Raw genomic sequence first — 21421 nt, forward strand, 5'->3', positions numbered from 1 at the left:
CATGCATTAATCATCATACCTCTTTTTTATGAATAAATTAAATGCACCCCACTCCTTAAACTAAAATTTCTCCACTTTAGGCCTATTATCTATGTGGGGGAAGAGAGGATTCCAAGAGTCAAGAGATATATAGCACACAAGGACACCTAATTGTTAAAAGGATAACAAGGAAACAAGGAGAGATTGTCCCTATGTCTTAAAAAGAATACAAGGCATTACGTTACAAGATTTGTTCGTATAAAGGATCACTTGTTAAAAAGTCTGGTTCTTTCTACCGTCCATCCAAAAATACATAGGGATAAAGACATTTTCATACTTGCAAAAGGACCAAATACAATAAGAAGAGATACCAATTTGCTTATAGTTCCGGAGTGACCGATTTCTATTAAGGACATTATAACAAGTCACGACCCGAGTTTGTCAACCTAAACTTTTGTATCACTATTTTGGTCAGCCAAGGTCCAATTCACTTTGATCCATCACTTTAAGGCACCTAACTAAGAGCCTTTAAAAAATGTCACCAAATCTAATAAATGGACCTTATAATGTCTTTAAAAGAGTTACACCAATGAATAACTCAGGGAAAGTAAGAACCATGGAGCAATCTCCCCTAGTGACAATCAATGGTTACTGACGTCACATTGATGACATCACTCCTCCGGAGCAGTTATCCACAAAGAAGATTCTAATATCATACTCCCTTAATCCCTTTGTTCCAAAATAAGCGTCTTTCTAGCCTTAAAAAGTTGTCTCAAAATAATTGTCTCTTTACTTTTTCAATGCAATTTTATTTAACTTTTACCAATTTTACCCCTTATTTACACTTTTTTTAAGTCATGACAATATAAAACAACCAATAATAATTACGGGTAATTTTGTAAAAATATTACCTTTATTGACTCAATTATTAATTTTCTTAATCCGTATATAACAACCTTAAATGACTTTTATTTTGAGATAGATGAAGTAGAACCAAAGATAAACATTTCCCTTTACCAAAAAAAAAAAAAAATAGACATTTCCTAATCAATGGTGGGTAGACCGTCATATCGTATTTCTATGAGCCTTATGACACTTGTCCTTCCGTAAAACAATAGCAAACATAACGTTTTAGGCCTTTGGAGAATATAGAGCTATAAAAGATAGGGTTAAATATGTTTTTGCTCCCTCTAAATATAACGGTTTTCAACTTTAGTCCCTCTAAATATTTTCTTCAAAGAATGGTCCTCTTAAAAATTTTAATTTTAACTTTTGGTCCCTCATGGCAAAATCGTAGCTAAAATGGTATTTAATTCCGTCGCTAATAAAAAAACCGTCGCTAAAACCGCCGCTAAAATCGTCGCTACTTTGTAAAAACCGTCGCTAAATTGCAAGAGGGACTAAAAGTTAAAATTAAAATTTTTAGGAGGACCATTCTTTGAAGAAAATGTTTAGAGGGAATAAAGTTGAAAACCGCTGTATTTAGAAGAACAAAAAACTTATTTAACCCTAAAAGATAATTTGCATATCTATCTCAAATATACATTATTTTAAATCTAAAATCGCTCACTTAAGACCTTCGTAATTTAGATGTGAGAGTGTTTACAGGTACTACTCTACCCTTAATCGGAAAAAAAAAATCACCAAGATCCTGGATCTAAGTTCACCTACATATATTAGTTCACCTCCCCTTTTTTAAATTAAAAATGTCTTTCTAGGATCACTAATAAATATATTTAAAAATCTATAAAAAATTATTTATCAGATAAATATATTTATTTCAAGACAAAAAGAACATAAATTACTTTAATTTATTCACGTTTAACTTAAATCAATTTATTTAAAATCAATTATTATCGCTAAACATACTAAATATCTCTTACAAGTCTTTCCAATCTATCACCAAATTGGAAAATTGCCTTAGTGGAAGACCCATCTTTTTTCAAAGCATCAATAGCAGCATCTTTTAACTCTTCAATCCTTTCCCTAATCCCATTTTCTCTACCATCCAACATCAACCCTTGAACCACCTTAGCAATTTCATCTCTTCCAACCAACCCATCCTCCCTAAACTTTAATCTCATTGCAACTTTAACTTGATCACACAACAAAACAGCATTCATTTTTTGCTCAGCAAACAAAGGCCAAACAATCATAGGCACACCCCACACAATACTCTCAAGCACTGAATTCCAACCACAATGAGTCAAAAACCCACCAACTGAACCATGACTCAAAATTTGAGTCTGTGGAGCCCAATTAGGTAGAACCAAACCTTGTTCCTTAGTTCTCTCTAAAAACCCTTTTGGTAAAAAGCTTAAAGGGTCATCATCATTTTTAGCACCAAGATAAGCTTCATTTGGTGAATCACTAGGTGCTCTTAAAACCCATAAAAAACTTTCACCACTTAACTCTAACCCAAAAGCTAGTTCATTAACTTGTTCTTGAGAAAGTGTTCCACCACTTCCAAATGAAACATACAAAACAGAATTAGTACTTTGTTTCTTCAACCACTTGAAACATTCTAAATCTGAATCTGAACCTGAATCATTATTTGACCCATTTTGAGTAATGGGCCCCACAAGAAAAACAGAATCTTTATGATGTTCTTGTTCTAAGGCTTCCATTGTTTTTTCCTCCATTTTCATGAAACTGTTAACCAAAAACCCATCAGCAAGATTGAATCTTTGGCAACGTTGGAGAATGAGTTCATAGGCGAGACTAGATCGATCTTGAAAATGTTCAGGTAAATCAATTCCATGAATAGGTACACAACCTGGAAGTTGAATAGTTTCAGTGTAATCTCTAAACTCAGATGAAATTTCTTGATGAAGTTTTGGAAAATGGATGAAAAGTGAGAGAGTCATAGCAGAAGGAGGGAAGTAAATATAAGATAAAAGGTTGAATTCTTTAGCTACTAGAAGCGATTCGTTGGCGAAAGGATCGGAAACTAAAGCAACAAGTGGTTTTGTTGATGAAGAGAGTGAAGAGATTGTTGTGTGGAAAGATGGCATGGATTGTGAAACGGCAAGTTGGATTTGGACTGCTGGGGAGAGATGTTGAGGGAGGTTTTGTTTGAGGATTGGAGGGAGGAAAGTGTAGGTGATGGATGATGGGAGAGATTTGAGTAAAGTGAGTGTTGCTGGGAGAGGTGAATTGATTGTTGGGAAGATGATGGTTATGTGGAAGTGATTATGGTGATGAATGAGAGTTTTGGAGAATTCTATGATGGAAGCTTGGTGGCTAAAAGCTGGGATTGTCACTAGTGCTATGTGAATTGTTTTTGCCATTGAAAGTGTTTTGAGGGTTGTTGATTTGGAAATTGGAGAGGTTATTTATGTGTGTTTTTTTATTCTATTTATGCTTATTTGATAAGCTAGCCAACTTTGACTCAAGTCTTATAATATTTTTTTATAGCATAAGAATCTTGACTATATAAAATAGACTCATATTTCAATGGTCTTTATTTTTATTTTGGATTTTGTAATGAGAGAACATGAATGAATCAATCCCCTTATTAACTCATATGCTATAAAATAAGACCAATAATCCGGATAATTACCATTATATGCATAAATTTCTCCATCCTCATATCTTAAATTATGATCTTTTACAAAATAATCCTTGATGTAAAACACAACCTTAAATGTACTCATGTCTTATACAATTAATTCATTTAGGTTCAAAGTTTTTCAAATTAGATCAAATACGATATGCAGTAGAAACACTACCTAGATACATATACAATTTAATCCAAAACATATGGTATTTACTAATAATTCAAGTAAAATGATGGATAAAGAAACCTTAACATTACTAAATAAACAAAGTGACAAACCTGAAGTACATTATGTAAGGTTCTAGTCTCAGACTGAGATGGTTAAAGCATTGCACATAGCATTTATGAGAATAATTGAAGAAACAGAAAGCTTTGTCTATTAAAATTGACATCCTTAGATATAAAATTATGTCTTCTTTACTAATGCATTATAACTTTATAAGCCGGCCTTTGTGTTGAGGAGATATACACAGATATACACACAATGCCCTTCTAAACTATGTTATTAAAAAGTCTTAGCAGAGGAAAACAAGAACAATAAAAAACTCTGATGAACTTGCAGTCATAATTTTTTTATTTGTAGAAAGCATGTGAATTGACCTTTGATAAGGCAAAGGTATGTATATAGTATTTAAATTAGATAAGTGGAGGTTGCAAAGCTATGATCCTTGAATACTAGAGGCATAGAAGCATGTATAACAAGGTTAACCCTATTCCAATTTTCAACAATGTGTATATTATGAGTAGCCTGTTTTAATTCTTCTCTAAAAGACAAGAACCACAAAAAAGAAAGAACATTAAGGAAAGAAACAAGATACATCTAACTAGATAATCAAAACAACTTAAATGAAATAAGAACAACATTTATTTTCCTATATCCCTCCAAAACTTTCCAATTTCCTAGCCAACTTAGATAATGTCTGTATCGAAGAACCATCAGATTTCAGTGCATTAACAGCAGAATCTTTTAATTTCTTGATTCTTTCCCGCATTCCTTTCCCTTCTTCTCCTTCCATCACACACTTAATCACCTTTGCAATTTCTTCCTTTTCAACAATCTCATCATCTTCAAACTTCAACCTCACTGCCACTTTTAGACCATCACTTAACATAACAGCATTCATTGCTTGTTCCGCAAATAAAGGCCAAGCTACTATTGGCACCCCCTCTTGTATACTCTCCAAAATCGAATTCCAACCACAATGACTCAAAAATCCACCAACTGAATTTTGCTTAAGTATTTCAACTTGAGGTGCCCATAATGGCAAAATCAAACCTTTTTCTTTGGTTCTTTCCAGAAATCCTTGTGGTAGAAATTTCAAAGGATCTTCATTTGTAGCTTCAAGATAAGCAGCATTAGCTGAATCACTTGGTGCTCTCACAACCCAAATGAATCTTTGGCCACTCAACTCCAAACCAAAAGCCAGCTCATTGATTTGCTTTTGAGACAGTGTTCCGCCACTTCCAAAAGAAACATACAAAACAGAATTTTGTGGTTGGTTTTTCAACCATTTCAAACACTCAAATTCATCATCAACATCATTACTATCAGATGACCCTATTTGTGTAATAGGTCCCACAGGAAAAAAACTGATTTTTCCATGACCCTCTTGTTCCAATGCTCTTATAACACTTGATTCCAATTCAAAGAAGCTATTAAAAAGGACTCCATCGACCGAAAACAAACGTTTCGCACGCTCAAGAAACATTTTGTATGCTTCACTTGACCTATTTTGAGTTGGTGTTGGAAGATCAATACCATTGATTGGTACACACCCTTGTAACTTTAGAGGCTCCTGTAAATCTTTGTACTCACATGAAACCTCTTGATCAAGTTTTGGAAAGTGTAAAACAAGTGAAAGTACAAAAGCCGAGCAAGGGAAGTAAAGAAAAGACAAAGAATTGAACTCTTTCGCAAAATCCAGTGCTTCGATTGCAAAAGCATCAGCAATTATAGCAACTAAAGGTGCTTTCGAAGTCAAGGATTTTAAGGCTTGATGGATTGATGGTAGAGAGAGTGTTACAGTTTGTTGAATTAGAACTGCAGGGTATGCTCCTTGAGGTAAGTCTTGTTTGTTGATTGGTGGGAGAAAGATTGAGTTTATGTTTGGTGGAATTGTGTCAAGGTATGATTTTGATGAATCTGGTAGTGACCCAAGTGAGGGAATGATGCAAGTGATGTGAAAATTAGGGTGGTTTGTGACTAATCTTTTGGTGAATTCTACTATTGGGACTAAGTGGCTGAAACCAGGACTTGGAATAACTGCTATGTGTGTTGTTGTTGACATTGTTTGGGGCACAAGTTTGTGAGATGTTGTATTTGGTTTTTCTGTGTTTAAGATTATGATCATAGAGACGTGTTTATATATAGGAACATTGTAAGTAGTAGTCAATATGGTATGTAATAATTTAAGGTTGTCATCAGAGGCAAAAGTGGTATTGTGTTTGTTCAGTACTTTGACTGTTACATCAAACGTAATAAAGGCTATATACATGGTGACGTAAGTGCATATGCAACTAAAGTATTATTATCTACTATAAGTAATTGACCCTTCTTCTTCTTGTTAATGAAAATTTCTTTCCATAAAAAATAAAGTTATAATAAATAAACTTTAAGTAATACTTACTTTTCCTTAAGAAAAAGCTATAAGCTATATTTACTACGATGGAGTCCTAGTGTCACTATTTCTTGTTTGTTTGTGAAGAGGTTGCTTATGTTATTTTATTTGGGAAGCTATGTTTTACCCAGAATTTTGAAGGAAGAATTTCTTGCGTTCAATTTCTTCGAAACTCTTGTAAAAGCACACGTATATAAGTTTAAATTAAAAAAAAATTAAGTAATATTTACTTTGAATATGAATAGAATCATACATCAAATTGGATTGTGCATTGACGTATTTGATGATGTTTAATGCGCTAGCGCTCTTCGCAAGAGAACACGATTCACAAGATAGAATAGATAAACTACAGAATATAGAGGCATCTATATTATCGATTAAACTTGAGATTAAATTTAATTTACAACAAGCTAGAAGTTGACCCGCGCAATACGCAGGAAGATTTTAAAAAGTTCGTGAAAACTATTCTCGTATATTTCTAAAATGTTTTTATCTTAAATATTTTAAAATTATTATTTATTAAAATTATAATGGTTATAAATTTAAAAATCTTTAAAAAAGCATCCTCTTCTATTTTTTTTCTTTTGTCTTTTGATGGTGATATTTAGAATTTCCGCGAGTTTCTCTTTAATAGAAATATATATATTTTACCATAAATATTTTTAATTATTGATTAAAAATGCAGGATACAATACTTATTAATCAACTTCTTTATTCATGTGATTTTATATTATTCTCTAATTTATATATGATCACTATTAACTATGGGTTCAAAAGGTGTTATAGTAATAAACATATATGATCATTAATTTTATTGAAATTGAAAAGATAAAAATAGTTATAAAGAGAAGTCATGTTTATAATGAATTCTAAAAATAGTTTTAGATTATTGTTGAAACTAAGACGATAAGAATAATTTTGAAATAAATTAAAAATACAAAATAAAATGAATGTGACATTTAATTCATATGTGCGATATTTAATTATTGTAAATAAATTGATTGATATTATCTTAAAAAACAACAATAATAATAATAATAATAATAATAATAATAATAATAATAATAATAATACGATAAGAATAATTTTGAAATAAATTAAAAATACAAAATAAAAAGAATGTGACATTTAATTCATATGTGCGATATTTAATTATTGTAAATAAATTGATTGATATTATCTTAAAAAACAATAATAATAATAATAATAATAATAATAATAATAATAATAATAATAATAATAATAATAATAAGAATAAGAAGGGTTAATACATATTATCCCCCTGTCATATAGGCTTCAATGTTCTTCCCACTAAACTGGATGTTTCATTTGTTACATAAATGCATTTAATTATTCTTATAGTATATAGTTAATAATTTGAAATTAGTTAATAATATAAATATTTTAGTAATTGTAGTATATATTTAATAGTTGTTTCTTTTTAATGTTCAACTACTAAGAAATCTGTGCTATCGCACGGATTCCGTTTGGATTCACATTACACATTTATCAAATTATCATTTATAAAGTTTGTATTCATTCTTCAATTGACTAACATTCTCATAGTTACAAATACAGGCTAATAATGTGCACCAACTTTTAAGCATTGATTTGTATTTATTATAAATTGTATAGTCGAATATCTAACTTCAATTATATAAAACAATAAAAGAAAGATTTCAAAGATGAACATTAAAATGAACAGTCTATGGATGATATCTCAAATATATACGTTCACATTTACATGTGGATCTATGCCTCTAAGGATCTTAATGACGATAAACAATATACAGTTATTAAATTGAGAAATAAAAAGAACTCTTATATTAATATATTAGATTGTGTCCATGCTAAACTTCTGATCAGAAGTTAAAAATATGTCAATTACAGCGTATAATTATTAAACGTTATCAACTTCATAAATGATGGAAAACAATCAAAACTGCATTATTTCAATACAAAACATATTGTATATGGGGTGAAGAACTCCGTATAATCTACACATGAGTCATAGAAGATGTTGTCGGCTCTAGATCATACAGATACAAAATTTCATCTGCAAACATACTAAAAATTTCAAGTTAATGGGAAGTTTCCGATATTCTAAAAACTGGTAAATCGTCCCAGAAATTTCGGTAAATCGCAACTGAAAATTTCTCAAACTCAAACAATTTTCGATATAAACACATTGTTTCGTACCAGAAAATTTCGATTTTTACCCTACACTAATAATTTTTTTTTTATAAATGTAATTTTTTAAAAATTAAAAAACTAAGATATTTTTAAAATAAAAAATTGAAAAATGTCAGATATAATTTAGGTGGCAGGTTAATTTCTCCGTATACAATATGTAGAAACGCAATGGGATGGTGTGGTGGCGTGTAAACATCACCTCCAAGGAAGAGTGATTTTGTCCAAAGGGGCTACACCTTTAACGGTAACAAACCTAAGAAACAAGTTGTTGGAACTGTGGCCGACAATAGGCAAATGGGGAATCACGTCTCTGGGAAAAGGATTCTTTGAGTTTGCTTTCTCATCTCTAGAGGATGTTCAAAGAGTTAGATCTGTGAGTGCCTGGACTATTCCGTAGGGTGTCTTAAAATTATTTCCTTGGACAAAGGATTTTGTGCCTTCAACCTTGAAACAAACATCTGCTCAAGTATGGATTAGAATTCATGGTCTATCCCAAGAGTATTGGAGACCTCGAATTCTATTTGCTATTGCTAGTAGTATAGGAACACCGATTTACATAGATTCTGCATCCAATAAGTCTGCTTTTGAGAGACCTTTTGGACACTTTGTTCGGGTGTTGGTGGATTTAGACCTAACAAAGGAATTCATAGATAAAATCCTGGTTGAAAGAGTAAGATTTGCGTTCTTCGTGGACATTGAGTATGAAAAAGCTCCAAAATTCTGCACATTCTGTTCGTGCATTGGACACAACTATAACTCTTGTAAAAGAAAAGGAATTCAACACAAAAAAATTGAAGTGGAAAAGAAATACAAGAAAGTTGAGACTAGCAATAAAGGCAAGAAGGTTGTAGAAGTGGAGGAGGTAAATAATACAACCAGGGAAGAAACACATAAAGAACCAGATATCAACACTCATGTAGCCAAAAACTTTATTGTGGGGGAAACTTTGAAAGCACTTCAAAGTGCTATTGCTGATATTACAGTTGTTGTGAACTTTGTCACAAGCCCATCATCTGAAGAAGAGGAGGAGAATTTAGAAAGTGAATACATAGATGCAACTCAAATAGTTGATATAGTACCTGAGACTCAAATTGATGATGCCCATAAGAAGCAAATCACTGATTTCCTCCAGGAATCTTGGGCCAATATGGATGGAGCTGACAAGGAGGATGATAATGGAGTGGATCTATTTCATGAAAATGACTTCAAACTGGTTATGTTAAAAAGAAGAAGGAACGATAAATATTTGGCTCTAGGGAAAACTAGAATGGTGTCTTGTCAACCAAATATGAAACAATGAACTGCCTCTTCTAGAACATTAGAGGAGTAGATAATAATGCTTCTAGGAATGCTCTTAAGAAGCTGATCAATCAAAATAATCCAGACTTTGTTTTCTTAGCAGAGCCTTGGATGAATTTCGACCATTTTCCCAAAACTTGGCTATCCAGGTTGGATCTTAAACTTTTTGCTCTGAATAACAGGTGCCTGTGTAAAATTAATTTGGACCCTGTTGTCATTGATTCTAATGATCAGCAGGTTTCCTTCACTATTAACAATCATGGTAGTGTGTTTGGTTTTTCTGTTATATATGCTTCTATTACCTACATAATTAGGAGAAATCTTTGGCTTAAACTTAGTAATATTCTTTCTAACATCCCTTGGTCCTTTATTGGGGACTTTAATACCATATTCAGTGCTGATGAATATAAAGGGAGTCATACTCCTTCTAGGACTCCTATTGTTGACTTTTTTCGGTTGGTCTAACTCTAATAACTTTATTCATCTCCCTACTTTGGGAAGCCCTTTTACTTGGTGCAATGGAAGAAGAGGTAGGCATAAAACTGAGAAAAGACTAGATAGAGTCATTTGTAACATGGACCTCCTTAATGTTTGCAGATCTGCCACTTGCCATACTCTATCTAAAGTTAAGTCTGACTACTATCCTTTATTATACACAATTAACTTAGAGTTAGGCTCTTTCAAGTCTCAATTTAAATTCCTTAAGATGTGGACTCACAATGATGATTGTCATAAACTCATTAAGGATGATTGGAGGACCAAAATTTACGGTTGTCCTATGTATGTGTTAGATATGAAGTGGAAATTACTTAAGTTACGACTTAAATATTGGAACAAACATAACTTTGGAAATGTCCAAAACTTAGTTTCCAATGCTCAGAAGGAGCTTAAATTTGTGCATGATGACATAGCCAATTTAGGTTACACTGAAAATCTGCATTATAAGGAAGCTAAAGCTCAGCATGACCTTGAGTTAGCTTTAAACATGGAGGAGAATTTCTGGAAAGAGAAATCCAGGATAAAATGGCAAACTCAAGGAGATAGGAATACCAGTTTCTTTCACACATATGTTAAGATTAGGAGGAAAACTAGTCTTATCAATTCTTTGGTCATAAACAATGGTGTAGTTACTGATAATCTCATCCTGGAAAACCACATTGTGAATCATTTTAAGGAGCTATTTAACAAAAACTTTGTTATGCAGGAAACTGATCTTATAAAAAATGTCATCCCTTCTATGGTTAATAATCAGACTAATGACCATGATTCCTAGTGCTGATGAGATCCAAAAAGTTGTCCTGAATCTTAATGCTAACTCTGCCCCTAGTCCTGATGGATTTGGGGGAGTTTTCTTTCATAAATATTGGAACATCATAAAATTGGATGCTATAGTTCTTGTCACTCAATTTTTCACTCATGGTTGGATTTTGCCCAACTATAATGCCAACATTGTAGTTCTTATTCCCAAGGTCAAAGAAGCTAGTAGCCTTGGGCAATATAGACCTATTGTATAGGCTAATTTTAAGTTCAAAATAATAACAAAAATCTTGGCTGACAGATTAGCCTCTTTTCTTCCTACCCTGATTTCTAATGAACAAAAAGGTTTTGTTTCAGGCAGGAACATCAGAGATGGCATATGCCTTACCTCTAAAGCAACCAACATTCTCAATAATAAAAGTTTTAGTGGTCATGTGGTTTTAAAAATTGATATTTCCAAAGCTTTTGACACTCTTACTTGGGATTTTCTAATCCAAACTCTCACTTGCTTTGGCTTCAATGATAAATTTTGCAATTGGATTAGAATAATTCTCAATTCAGCTAGGTTTTAATGGTAAACAAATAGGATATTTTAAATGCTCTAATGGTGTGAGACAAGGTGATCCTTTGTCTCCACTTCTCTTTTTTATTGCTGAAGATGTTTTAAGTCGTGGCAGAACTCATTTAGTGAACTCTGACCAGGTTAACCTCATCAAAGCCACCAGGTCTTGTATGCTTCCTTCTCATACTCTTTTTGCAGATGACATTATGATCTTTTGCAGGGGTGACTCTAAATCTCTTTTGGCTATATCAAATCTCCTTAAGGAGTATGGCAACTACTCTGGCCAGTTTTGCAGTCTATCTAAATCTCTAATCTATGTTGGAGGAATGTCTTTTGCTAGACATTATAACTTAGCTGCCATCATTGGTTTCACCAAAGCTGAACCCCCTTCATATATCTTGGAGTTCCTATTTTTGTAGGTAAACCTAAACCTTGCCATTTTATGTATATTGCAGATAATATAAGACTCAAGATAGCAGTTTGGAAGGCAAAAACTTTATCCATGGCAGGCAGAGTACAGTTGGTGAAATCTGTTATCCTTACCATGATGATGCATTGTCTTTCTATATAAAAGTGGCCTGGAAGCATAATTAAGAAGCTGGAGCTTTGGATGAGGAATTTTATATGGATTGAAAGCAATGAAAAGAAGAAGTTAATCATTGTTGCTGCAAAAAAAAATCCAATGAAGGAGGATTGGGAATTCCTTCTCTCAAGGTCTACAACTCTGCCACCAATATGCAACTGTGTTGGAGGTTCCTAAATAACAATCAAAACTGGTCCAATGTTCTAAAGGCAAGAGTTGATAGGAATGGAAAACTTATAAAGTATTCTATCAAATCCTCAATATGGCAGGGAATTAAAGAAGCTTATGGTACTGTGACTAAAAACTGTGTGTGGAGTATTGGAAATGGTAAAAAGGTGAATTTCTGGCTTGATAATTGGGTTGGAGAGTCTTTAGCCAGCAAATTCAATATCCATGAGAAATTTCACTTGGCTCTAACATCCAAAGTTAGGGATTGGTGGATTAACAACTCCTGGTACATCAAGAACAATATTCAAATTGCCTTGCCAAATCTCATCAATGTGATCTCAAATGTTATCATTCCTGAAACTGATGTAGAGGATCTGTTTGTGTGGAAGGAAGCTACTGATGGGAGACTGTCCCTAAAGATAGCCCATGACAATACCTCAAACCTTGCCCATCCAATGTCTGGAAGTCCCTCCCTTGGGATATTAATTCTCCCCCATCTCATTCAATGCTAGTTTGGAGGCTTATGCATAACAAAGTTCCAACTGATGAGCACATCAGTTTGAGAGGATTCTCCTTTCCTTCATTGTGCAACCTTTGCTTTTCTTGCTGTGAAACTTCAAATCAGATTTTCTTTAACAGCAAGTATTCTAAGGAAATTTGAAAATGGTTTGCTACTACTCTTCAAATGAACATGGTGGTCTCTAATATTGATGATTGCAAGGAAATCTTAAACCAGAATCGGTCTTCCTATGCCAAAACTGTCCTTCATGCCAGCCTCGTGTGTATCTTCTATCAAATATGGAATGCAAGAAATAAAGCCAGGTTTGAAGGTAAAAATTTGAGCTGGAAATCTTGTGTTGATGTTGTATTTGCTCAAGCTAAACTTGTTTGAAATAGCACGAAGAAACCTTCAAACTCAAACATCTCCAACTTCACACTTCTCAAAAGTTTTGACATCAATTTAAATCCTAGGAAGACATTGAAAATAATGGAGGTCCTATGGTCTCCTCCTTTGACTGGCTGGATAAAGTGTAACATTGATGGTGTTGCGGTTGGTATCCCGAGCTCACCTGCGTGTGGAGGTATTTATAGGGATCATAATGCTGATCACATTCTTAGTTTTTGTGATTTCCTTGGTTTCGATACTTTCTTGGTGCCTTGGAAGTTTCAGTCTTGTTGGCTCTTGTGTTGGGACAGCACGCTCAAAGTCGATTTCATGATCACCCACCATTTTAGAGAAGTCAATTTTTGTTCTTTGGCTACCATTGGCTTAACAAGCAAGAAATTTAGTTTGTTTAATATTGTTCATGAAGATATCAAGAGAGATTACTTGTTAGATAATGAAGGCACTCCTAGACATAGAATTTATCATTAAGGAGTTTTGGTTTGGTCTCCCTTGTGTTTTATTATCACTTTTTATTTTAATGATATCTTCCTTTTTTTTGATTAAAAAATAAATCAAAATTGAATGCATTTCTTCGAGTTTAAAATTTTTCGTTATCAATCAATTTATCTAAATCATTGTCCAAAATAAAATATGTGCCAATACTATTTAGGAAAAGTTCAAGTGTAAATCAACATGCATGTCTATGTTACTAGGCCAACATCAACCGGTGTTCATTAGCATTCATTGAATTAGCACTTATAAAAAAATAACTATCAGAAATGTTGATCATCGTCGCTTAATTGATAGTTGCCTAGTTATATTTTTCTATAAACAATAATTAAAACCATGTAATCCATACCAAAATACTTATTTTCCGACGTCTTTTAGAGTTAAAATTAAAATCGATAATAGATATCAAAAGATTCAAAACAATTTCTTTTATTATTAATAGTAAGTAGTTTATGTTTGTAGTCAAAGCATTTAACTTTTCACACTTTATTTTCAAGCAATTTATTATTGAGTCTTTTAACTTTTATTAACTTTCTAGAAATTATTTAAAAGTCTTTAATTACTAATGGGAAATGGACTTTTTCAGTTTTCAAATTTGCATAGTATGCTGGTGCACACATACCGATACTTAGTAGTCTCAATTTTTTCTTTTAAAAATTTTGTCCTTTAAGTTGACAAATGTATGAATGTCTTTTTTATTTATTTATTTTTTTGACAAACAGAAAATCAACCTATATCATTAATCAAAAGGTGTTCAATACAAGTAGGGATCATATAAAAGGAATTACGCCTAGTCCAAGAATCGGCCGCCTTTGCTATAGCATGAGCAACCGAATTCGCTTGGCGTTTTACAAACTTTACCTCAAAGTTGGAAAAATTAAGCCGCAAATTATTAATAGAAGAAATAATAAGACTAAAATCCGAACAACCTTGCTGGTTTAACAAGATAGCTTGAACCGTTCTTTGTGAATCGCTTTCAAAAATGACATTCTCTATGTGTAACTCAATGGCACTATGGATAGCCTCTTTAGGAGCCAAAGCTTCAGCTTCAAGAATTGGGTAGTGGCAAAAATCCCAAGCTGCACCTGCAAAAATAAAACTCCCTAAGTGATCTCTCATACACCAGCCCCTGTTGGTAGTACCCCGACTTGTGTTAAAACTGGCATCAACATTGCATTTTATTCTACCTTCCACCGGCGGGAACCACGACTGAACCGGAGGTATATTTTCTGAAGGACCATTACTACTTTGCGCCGAAAACCACTCACTCCAACTACAAAAAGCATTCAAACCAAGCTTAGAAAACACATCACTCTCATTATTCCAAATCAAATTATTACGGTTTTTCCACAACAATTGAATCATAACCGCAACTCTACCCGCGGTCAACTTGTCCTCCTTACTACAGATGTCAAGAAGAAGAGAGGTAATATCATGGAAAGAAAGAATACGGGAATCAATGATATGGGACAAACCTGCTGCTTGCCAACACCGATTTGTAACCGAACACCCAAAAAAGATATGCCACGAATCCTCCAAAGCATGCTCACAAAAAGGACAAATAGCGGGACAAGAAACATGATGATGACGCAACCTCACTCTTGTCGGAAGACAATCCCGACAAATTATCCACAATAAATGTTTCGTCCTTGGAGGGGCTTTAATGTTCTAAAGGCTACACCAATCCCCAGTAACCCCTACAATCACCGGACTAGAAAAGTCCTTCCTCCACACCCTATACCCCGACCTCACACTATATTCCCCATTTTGCTCCTCTCTCCAATTCCACCTATCTTCCTGCACCACTTCAACTTAAGGAACTTGAAGAATAACCTTCGCCTCTTCAGCACCAAACATCTCACTGATTAACCCAACATTCCAGAATTTACCATGAGGAGATAGGAGATCATGAACAGACATGTCATACACACCTTGTCTTTGTGGGCCATTCAGCATTCCCTCGTTATTTCCCCTAAGCCAAGGAGACCCCATCAAAGGAATGTTCCTGCCATCCCCAATACTCCACCTACATCCAAGAGACAAAAGAGACCTAACTTGCCAAACACTACGCCAAACAAAGCTAGGATTGTTACCTAAATTTGCTTCAAAGAACGTCGAATTAGGAAAATACCTTGCTTTAAAGATTCTGGAAACCAACGGATGAGGCTTGGATAAAAGAAGCCAACCCCGCTTAGCCACCATTGCCAAGTTAAAAGCTTTAAGATCCCGGAAACCAAGACCTCCTTCGTTTTTAGTACCTGTACGTTTATCCCATGCCATCCATCTGATACAGTTATGATTGGTGCCACCACCCCACCAAAATGAATTAAGCATTTTTTCAATATCAGAGACAATTCCATCAAGAAGGATAAACAAGCTCATAATATAGGAAGGTATAGATTGAAGCACCGACTTTATCATCACCTCTTTTCCTACCCGAGAAAGAGGCCTACCTCTCCAAGAATTAATCTTCTTCCAAATTCTATCCTTCACGTAACCAAATGTGGCTTTCTTGCTCCGACCAATAGCAGACGGGAGACCCAGATAGGTACTAGTTCCCATGACATGACGCACCCCCATGATACTAGCCAAATCTTCCTGAGCCGGACGACTAATATTCCTGCTAAAAAACACCTTAGATTTTGATAAGTTAACGTCTTGGCCAGACGCATCCGCATATACTCTAAGGATTTCCATAACATTGTGCACTTCAGAAAGATTAGCCCTACAAAAAAGAAAACAATCGTCAGCAAAAAGTAGATGGGACTCACTAGGTGCCCCTCTACAAATCTGAATCCCGTGGAGATCCCCACGAGCAACAGCTCCATTGATGAGAGTTGAAAGACCTTCTGTGACAAGAATGAAGAGATAGGGGGATAGAGGGTCCCCCTATCTCAAACCTCTCCCTGGCTGAATTGGACCAACAGTATCCGCATTCACAAGAATAAAGTAATGCACCGAAGAAACACACATCATCATCCAGTTAACCCAACTTTCCGCAAACCCCAATCGCTCCAACATCCCCCTCAAAAAACCCCAATCCACCCTATCATACGCCTTACTAATATCAATTTTAAGGGTCAACTGAGCATTGTGACCTGAAGTCCTCCTCTTAAGATTATGAATAATTTCAAAAGCTATCATAGCATTATCAATAATCGAACGACCTTCCACAAACGCCGATTGTTCCTCTCCAATACACTTAGCCATACACTTCTTCAATATATTAGCTAGGAGTTTAGAGAGAATTTTATAAACCACATTACATAACGAGATAGGTCGCAAATCACCCATACTGTTTGGGTTGCCACATTTTGGAATAAGACATATGTTGGTATCGTTAAGAGTAGGCGGAAAATAACCTCTCTCAAGCCAAACCTTCGCTTCCGAAAAAATATCTTCCTCACAGGTATTCCAGAATTTTTGATAAAATGCAGGATTAAAACCATCCGGACCAGGGGATTTGTCCGGATGCATTTGAATCAAAGCCTCGAACATTTCCTCTTTTAAGATAGGAGTTGTAAGGAGCAAATTGTCAAACTCAGTAATAACGGGATGCACCAAATCCAGAACTGGAGCATACGATCCTGACTTGGCAGCGAACAACTTATCAAAATACCGCATAGCAACCTGACACAACCCAGCCTGATCTCTAATCTCAGTTTGTGATTCATCTGTAAGCATTTTAATTTTCTGGATATTACGACGCACCGTAGATGACCGGTGAAAGAACTGAGTGTTGAGATCACCGTTTCGGAGCCAATGCATTTTTGCCCGTTGACGCTAGTAAGTGTCATCCTGAATAAGGATTTTATTATACTCATTATGTGCTTCCATATAGCGAGCAGCATTCACCGGATCAACACTTCCACGATACAATTCCAACTGGGCAAGAATTAAATCCCTTTCCTCATTCTTCTGCCTAGATCGCAACCTGTGCCAGCGCTGCAGCTCAGCGGCACAACCCGCAAGCTTCTCAACAACCGAGTTCGTATCAGCATCCACCCAACCCCCATCAATAACCTCTGACACTCCTTCCTCCTCCAGCCACCAGTTTTCGAACCTAAATGACCTCCGCTTCTGCCGATATTGCACAGGATTGTAGCAAAGAAAAATCGGGCTATGGTCAGAATGGGAAGCAGTAAGATTGAATAAATTGGCTGAGGGGAACAACTTTAACCAATCTGAGTTAGCTAGTGATCTGTCCAAACGTTCCTCTATCATATGCAATATTCCTCAACTCTTTGTCCACGTGAACGGATATCCCTCCATGTGAATATCAGTGAGATCACAATCACTCACCACCTCTTGCTTATCCGATTGAGACAACAAATCATTAAAGTCGCCAATGATGCACCACGGTAAATTTGACATATCGTGAAGATCTCGAATCATGTCCCAAGCCTGACGACGTCTCGTTCTTTTCGGGTACCCGTATTAACACGTAAGTCGCCAATCACCTTTCTCCTCATCTTTAACATGAAGATTAATAAAGTTTCTACTAAAATTCATAATACTGCACTTTTGAGAATTCCTCCACATAACAACAATACCACCACTTAGCCCCATACATCCACTGTCAAACACGCATCAAACTTCAGCGACACACGAATACGTTCCATCTTCTGCGAGTTAGCTAATGTCTCTGTAAGGAAAAGAACGCCGGGATGGTACTTTAGAGCCAACGTCCTCAATCTTTAATTAAAACAATCATTCAACATACATAAAGTTATAATAAAATACTATATTTTAAACTTAAATATATAAAATAACATCCAAAAAATATAAATTTAGATTTTAATTTAACAAAAAAAATTAAAAGAACAAATTGTTAAAAAAAACTTATGGGATCAACCTATTACAATAGAATAATTTAAAGAACACATGCTGTAATTATGACTATATAAAATTTAAAGGTGTTATTTTAAATTATTTTACTCTTTTTAACATAATAAAAAATTAGATTGATTTCAATCATAAAATCAGTATTATTTATTAAAATAACCTCATTAATAATAGATACTGATCTAATTACCTAATTTAAAATACAATAAATAAGAAAAAATTAGTAGAAATAAATAATAAATATTACATTGTTATTTTAAATAAACAAATAATTTGAGACAAAATAAAAATAAAAGAGAACACATATCGTAAGGCGGAAAAAATAATATTCTTTAATATGCTTTAATTTTAATTGAATACATATTAATTGATTTATATTTTAATTTTTTAAAAGTAAAATAACATTTAAAAATAATGTGGCATTGAATATTCTATTTTTTAGAAAAAAGATTGCTATTCAACTAAATTCAAAAATATTAGGTGTTGATTATATTATCATAAATCTGTATATTCATAAATAAAAATATAACTGCATTTACCTTTTAATTTTATGAATTAAATTGAATAACAAAAATTATATTTGAAAATTTAAATAATTAACAAAGAAAATATTTAATTATCAAAATTACTAATAATTACTAATTAATAAGACATTTGACGATGTATTTGTATTTTTAATATATTTATAAATTATAATGAGTTAATGACTGCATCTTATAAATTCAAAAAATAATTGCTTACTTTTATTTTATTTTATGTAAACTCCGTTCTAGAACGAGAACGTGCAGGTACGCCGACGCATTAAATTTCTACCTATATATATTCAGGGCGTAATCAATGGCTCCAACTAGATTTAATGTAGAAAAAGATAAGGAAAAGATCCTCTCTCATGCTTATCTCTTCAGCCATCCTCATGTTCATGATCCAATGGATAAAAATTTATGAAAAACAAATAAATAAATAAAATGGATTTTAAAGAGAAAAAAAAAAAAAAAGACTAATGGAAGGTTGTGATTGCAGCAGCATGGCAGTAGAAGATAAAATGCACGAGAGGGTTTGTATCCAAAAAGATAGGAAGTAAAGCAATGTATCCTGGAAAACCGACGGTTTTGAATCGACGGATCAAATTCATATTTTGTCTCTTGGACGAAACGACGCCGTTTTGATTAGTTTTTTACAAAAATAAAATTAGACTTTATTCAAAACTTATTTGAAACAACTTTTCTTTATTTGCAACTAAACTCGATTCAAAATTTATTTAGATTTTTATTTTGTATTATTTTGTTGTGAACGATGATTATATTTAGAATTTGAATTTAAAGAATGAACATCTAAAATTATGATATTTTAAAATTTTGAAATTTTGTAGGTGTCCTAATACTTTTTAGACACCGAATCATCCGGTTAAAACTATAAAGATCGATATTTATTTATCCAAATTATCCTCTTTAATCCGGTTTAGTTACGAGGTTCGTTAAGTGATATAGTGGTTCTATCAATGAAGCAGTGACCCCGTGAAGGTATATCATAAAATTTCATGTGCCAACTGCAAGGATTAAATGTTCAAGAAGATATGATGCCTCATTAAAAACTATCACCTTTGTAGGGGAAAAGAGCGTTACCCCCTAAATTAAAATTCATGTTGGAAGAACGCTCAGTACAATGGTGAGTTCGAAGGCCCCGCCTTCACCATTAAAAACACAAAAAAAAATCTAATTAAGATAATTCGTCAAACCACTAAGCTTCAAGATCCCCAAATGTCGCTCGTGGTTATTACCTACAAGCCCATGTTCTCAATGAATAAGGAGGCTAACTTATCCTCTATCGTGATGGCGTCTCGCTTGAGAGTGCAAAGCTCTTGGGGCTTAACCTAGAGCTCCTCTAGGACTTCAATAATCACCTTCATCTCCTTTCAAATTTCCTTTATGGGAATTAGGTCCACGAAGTTCACTCTTTGTACGCCTTATAACAGAGCATTGATTACAACCATTGTCATCCTCCTTGTCTTGGTACTATTATGATAACATCTTCGGGTGGTCACCTAGTCTCCTTGGATCACCCCGATGCACTCTTTTGGTAGCAGATATTTCATTCATAGATATAGGGTAGATAGGATGGCGACCAAGAAGTTGAAGGAGAACCTACCTATGATTATATTATACAAGGAATGCGCGCCTACCACAAGGTACCTGATTAATGGGGGGCCATCCCATACATATTTCTTACTCATATGGCCCTCTTGAATGACCGGCTTAATGGTACCAATCCTCCACGTGGTGACCCTTCACCTTGTTTTCACCATCTGATGGGATTAGGCCCCATGGTGTCAAACTTAGGATTTGGCAGAGTTAGGATGTCGTGAATGTTGACGATTTCACGCCATATCTGTTCCTAACGAGTGTTGAGCGGTGTGAAACTCTTAGTGGGTTTTCCACTACACTTGAACATTGTCTGATCCCTCATAGGCGAAATGTAGTGACTATTGCAATGGTGTTACATTGCACCGAGAACACCAGATGTGCGTTCCTTGGTATCCCTTGCCTTCTCCTCTATGTTACTCTCCTCGCCCTTGATGTAGCATTTTTCTCGGGCCATGGTTTCTTTTATAGAAACCCCGACCTTTGAGAAAGGGACTCATTGAAGTGTCTAGCCCTCAAACCATTATGGAGCAGTCGTACGAACATTTCCTAGTTCAAATTGATGGCAACCTTATTAAAACGGGAGAGATACTCCTTCAACGACTCAAAAGGGCTCTACAGGACGTTGAAGAGGCTTGTAGTCGACACCTTCTAGTGTCTGCTTTCAAAAAACTAGTGAATTAACTTCTTTACCAGGTCCTTGTAGCTAATGACCGACATATGTGGTAAGTTCATGCACCATCTCAGCATGACGTCTTAAAAAGTGCTTGCTCTTCAAGGACTCGTTTGTGCAAATGATAGTCATTTGGGGGTTGATGGAAGCG

General features: G+C 34.4%; 3 protein-coding genes across 3 annotated transcripts; all 3 read right to left on the bottom strand.

Moving 5' to 3' along the window:
* Nucleotides 1–1799: 1799 nt before the first annotated feature.
* LOC131609080 (hydroquinone glucosyltransferase-like) lies at nt 1800–3316 on the bottom strand. The gene has a single exon (XM_058880721.1). The coding sequence runs from the start codon at nt 3267–3269 to the stop codon at nt 1848–1850; it is 1422 nt and encodes a 473-aa protein (XP_058736704.1). The 5' UTR covers nt 3270–3316; the 3' UTR covers nt 1800–1847.
* Nucleotides 3317–4133: 817 nt separating this feature from the next.
* Nucleotides 4134–5904, bottom strand: LOC131609079 (hydroquinone glucosyltransferase-like). The gene has a single exon (XM_058880720.1). The coding sequence runs from the start codon at nt 5887–5889 to the stop codon at nt 4411–4413; it is 1479 nt and encodes a 492-aa protein (XP_058736703.1). The 5' UTR covers nt 5890–5904; the 3' UTR covers nt 4134–4410.
* Nucleotides 5905–17397: 11493 nt separating this feature from the next.
* On the bottom strand, nt 17398–17838 carry LOC131613489 (uncharacterized). Its single transcript, XM_058885155.1, has one exon. It carries the CDS (start codon nt 17836–17838, stop codon nt 17398–17400), a length of 441 nt encoding a protein of 146 aa, XP_058741138.1.
* Between the last annotated feature and the right edge of the window lie 3583 nt (nt 17839–21421).

This window comes from Vicia villosa, linkage group LG6 (assembly GCF_029867415.1).
Source record: "Vicia villosa cultivar HV-30 ecotype Madison, WI linkage group LG6, Vvil1.0, whole genome shotgun sequence".
Lineage (NCBI taxonomy): Eukaryota > Viridiplantae > Streptophyta > Magnoliopsida > Fabales > Fabaceae > Vicia > Vicia villosa.